A 4,031-nucleotide genomic window follows, 5' to 3' on the forward strand; every position below is an offset into this window, starting at 1 on the left:
ACGGACAGTTTGTGTGATAACTGAACATTAACTTCTACCTAAATTTCCCCTGATTAAAGATATAATTTGACCTACCTATATTAACGATTAATACGAGTAATCGTGTTAATTATTGATATAAGGTGAGGTTTGACCTATTCCCTATTTGGGATAATTTAATTTGTGTATGCAATATTAATATTCGTCATATTCTGAATATTCCCCTCATTTCATTTGACTATTAATTCCCCATAACGAAGTCATTTTCGCAACATGATAAATTTGAATGGACAGAATGACTGTTGAAACATTTGTTTGATTAAATGGTTTATTTTGATTAAATAATGTTGATCACATTTTCAGCAAAAACTGATTAAAGCTCCGTCTGTGAACTGAAGAAACCATATTTATGCTTCCATATCGTAAGAATTTCTCAGTGTTTTTTTACAGAATAATCACATCTGCAACTTCTGTAATTGACATTTTGTCTCCAGGCTTTGCATTTTGCCGGAGCAGAGGCTGAAACCCACGCTGGCTTTAGTAAACTCCTGAGCGAGATGATCCGAGCCGAGGCGCCGTACGCACTGAGTCTCGCCAATCGCCTGTATGGAGAGAAGAGCTACAGATTCACTGAGGTTCATTCTCACACACACACACACACACACACACACACACACACACACACACACACACACACACACACACACACACACACACACACACACACTGCATGCTTTATTCGTATGCACCATTTTACAGAAGATGCTCTGTGGGCCTTAGACGACTAAATATGTCAAAATCACTTTTGGAGCACAGACTGAAGTTTGATTTTAAAGAAGACCCTTGGCAGATTAACAATAGTTAAAGTGAAGTGAAAAAAAGGTTTTTTTTTTTTTAAATGGTGAAAAAAGGTTGTACATGTTTTAGTTGTTTGTGCAGTACGTCTTTATTTTTCCTCTTTGTTCCAGAAGTTCGTCAGTGACACGAAGGGCCTGTATCAGGCTGATCTGGAGACGCTGGACTTCATCGGTCAGGCGGACTCGGCTCGTTCGCACATCAACAGCTGGGTGGAAGAGCAAACACAAGGTGGACAAGCACAAATTTAACACAATTTCAGGAAGAAAAGCACAATGATGTGTCTTTAATGCGACATCACTTCATGCTGCATTACTACTACTTATAAACTCACTTGATTTGAGCAATTCCTGCTGTGTCAGTTATAATGTGTGTTTATAATCGTAGAGAAGATCAAGGACCTGCTGGCAGAAGGAGACGTGGATTCTCTGACCAAACTCGTACTGGTAAATGCTGTGTATTTCAAGGGCGACTGGGAGAGAAAGTTCAGAGAGGATCTGACCCGAGACGAGCAGTTCAAGATCAACAAGGTCAGATTCAGACGCTCTTACATTATTATTTTACCTTTTTAATGTGAACTTTCTTACATGGTTTGACTTGAAATGTCTATTTATCTTTTTCTTTAATATGCTTTTTAATTACCATTGTGTGTGAGATTGGCTACTGCATATAAATGAACTTTCCTTGTCAGCTTTTTTCCTACAGCGCTTTATACAATACAGATTGTTTCAAAGCAGCTTCACAGTAATAACAGGAAAATAATGATATTAAACCATCATTATTCAGCTGAAATCAGTTCACTGTTGATTCATATCTGTTCAATAGCTGTGTAAAGTGCATCAGTTATGAAAAGAGTTCAACTGAGCTATAAAGTAGCTCTGCAGAAAACAGTGGTGTAATTTTCCAGCTTGTGAAACATTGCGAAAGCCTGATATTAAATTTAGAAATGGGGAACAATTGGGCAGCAGTTCTCAAATATTTCAAAGTAAATGTATATAAAATAGGTCGATGTAACTGAATAGATGAGACATACACACATTTCCAGATTACAGGGATGTTTAGTTGGGCAGACTGATCCGTGTTGTGTATTCTTCATTTCTTCATGAAATATTTGTAATATTTCTGTTGTTTCCTTCTTGATGATTTTTACAGCAACAGTCATGTGATATTAGTGAGAGTGACGATATGTTTTCATTGGTTGACAGAATGAATCGAAGCCGGTGCGGATGATGTTCCAGAAGGCCAAGTTTCCTCTGGCCTTCATTCCTGACGTGAACTGTCAGATTCTGGAGCTGCCGTATGTGGGAAAAGACCTGAGTATGTTGATCCTGCTTCCCAACGCCATGGAGGACGACAACACCGGCCTTCAGAAGGTGTGGCGTTAGGGTTGATCTGCTGTGTTGTGTTGATCTGCTGTGTGGAGTTGTTGATCTGCTGTGTGGAGTTGTGTTGTGTTAATCTGCTGTGTTGAGTTGTGTTGATCTCTCTTGTCCAGCTGGAGAGCGCGCTGAGCTTCGAGAACTTCATGGAGTGGACCCGACCCGACATGATGGACCTTCTGGAAGTGTCTCTGCCCAGATTCAAGATGGAGGAAACCTATAACATGAACTCTCTTCTGATCAGCCTGGGAATGGTGGATGCGTTTGACTCGCAGAAAGCTGATTTTTCAGGAATGTCCCCCGGGAATGATCTGGTGCTGTCGAAGGTGGTGCACAAGTCGTTTGTTGAAGTGAACGGAGGCGGCGGCGGCCACCGGTGCCGTGATGATGATGCGCTGTCTGATGCGTCCCGAGCGCTTCTGTGCCGATCACCCGTTCCTCTTCTTCATACGCCACAACCCGTCCAGGAGCGTTCTGTTCTATGGGCGCGTCTGCTCTCCGTGAGATCCCACAGGTTTCATCTGATAAGAACAGGTTCTGGTCTGTGCAGTCAAAGGGTTAGTGGAAAGACCAGTTGCTCTTCAATGAAAATGTCCTTTTGCCTTAATTCCGGCATGCCTGTGTTGTTTCCTCTATTGAATAATCTGGAGTGAAATTGTCTATGCATTTGCTGTACAGGTTCATGTGACATTATGAATAAACAATTTGTGATTGTTCAAAAAATAAAATGAAACCTGTTTCTTTATGCCCTCCAAATGCTTCAAGATACTGACAAAGCTCTAACTTAGTGTACAAAATTATGTATCTTTTTTGACCATTGACATTTGTGAATGTGATATTTACCATCTGTTCTCCAAACTGCTTTATCCCAGTGGTTATATCAGGGATTGCAGGGGTCCTGCAAAGGTTAGTGCCCACCTAATCTAACACAACTGAACAAGCTCATCAATGTCTTCAGGATTACTAGAAAGCTACAGGTGAGTTTTTATCAACACTGCAGAACTGAAGTTACTCATCCCTGATCTAGATGATAAACGCTGCGTACAGATGGAGCTGGGAAACTGTGCAACATGCAGAAGGAATAATAGCAAACCTTACATAAGCTGCTCTTTATTATAGATAGATAGATAGATAGAGTTCACTCAATGGCTGGCTGTCGAGGTGGTGTCCGCTTAATAATATAGAATTCATAGACAATTGGAAAAGTTTTTGGTGCAGACCTGACCTGTTGAAAAGAGATGGTATTCATCCCTCCTGGGATGGTGCTGCTCTTCTCTCTAGTAATTTGGCTCATAGTGTTGGAAAGTTTTTTCTTTCTTCAAAGCAGACCAGGAGACGTTGGGATCACGTTCAAACAGAAGAGTTTCTTTATTTGAGCGTGGCTGCGGTTCGTCCAACAAAATCTAAAGTATGTAACGGTACATGGTGTCTTATAGGCATTTTAGGAGGAGGGACTTTTGAAGGTGGAGACAAATTAAAACAAAGCATGTAACAGGTTTAGGTAACACCCTAGTCTGAGAGCACTACCAGTCCAATTGAATCAGCATAGCTATTCAAATGCTGATACTGGCCAGGAACTCCGGTTCCAAGGGCCATTCCAGAGCCATTAATGACAAAAGGTGAAAGTCTCCCCTACAGCTAATCCAATCAACCTAACGATTCAACATCTAGGCTGAAAGGTGAGAATCTCAGTGATCTGACTCATTTAAAATACAATAGAGAAAACAGGACTGGCAGGAGAGGAGACTCTTGCTGGAGACTCAATAATCATCTGAAATCAGTCTACTAAACTTTATCAGTTTGTATTGGAATCTAAAT

The 4,031-nt window shown here is 40.9% G+C and overlaps 1 protein-coding gene across 1 annotated transcript; it reads left to right on the forward strand.

Annotated features, from left to right (window-relative positions):
- Positions 1 to 451: 451 nt before the first annotated feature.
- On the forward strand, positions 452 to 2,832 carry LOC309488754 (leukocyte elastase inhibitor-like). Its single transcript, XM_082157084.1, is given in 6 exon segments — positions 452 to 614; positions 948 to 1,065; positions 1,222 to 1,364; positions 2,040 to 2,207; positions 2,330 to 2,568; positions 2,570 to 2,832. Coding segments are annotated over 6 exon segments (894 nt in total). The 5' UTR covers positions 452 to 536; the 3' UTR covers positions 2,718 to 2,832.
- The last annotated feature ends 1,199 nt before the right edge of the window (positions 2,833 to 4,031 follow it).

This window comes from Leuciscus leuciscus (assembly GCF_965113295.1).
Source record: "Leuciscus leuciscus genome assembly, chromosome: 24".
Taxonomy (NCBI): Eukaryota; Metazoa; Chordata; class Actinopteri; order Cypriniformes; family Leuciscidae; genus Leuciscus; species Leuciscus leuciscus.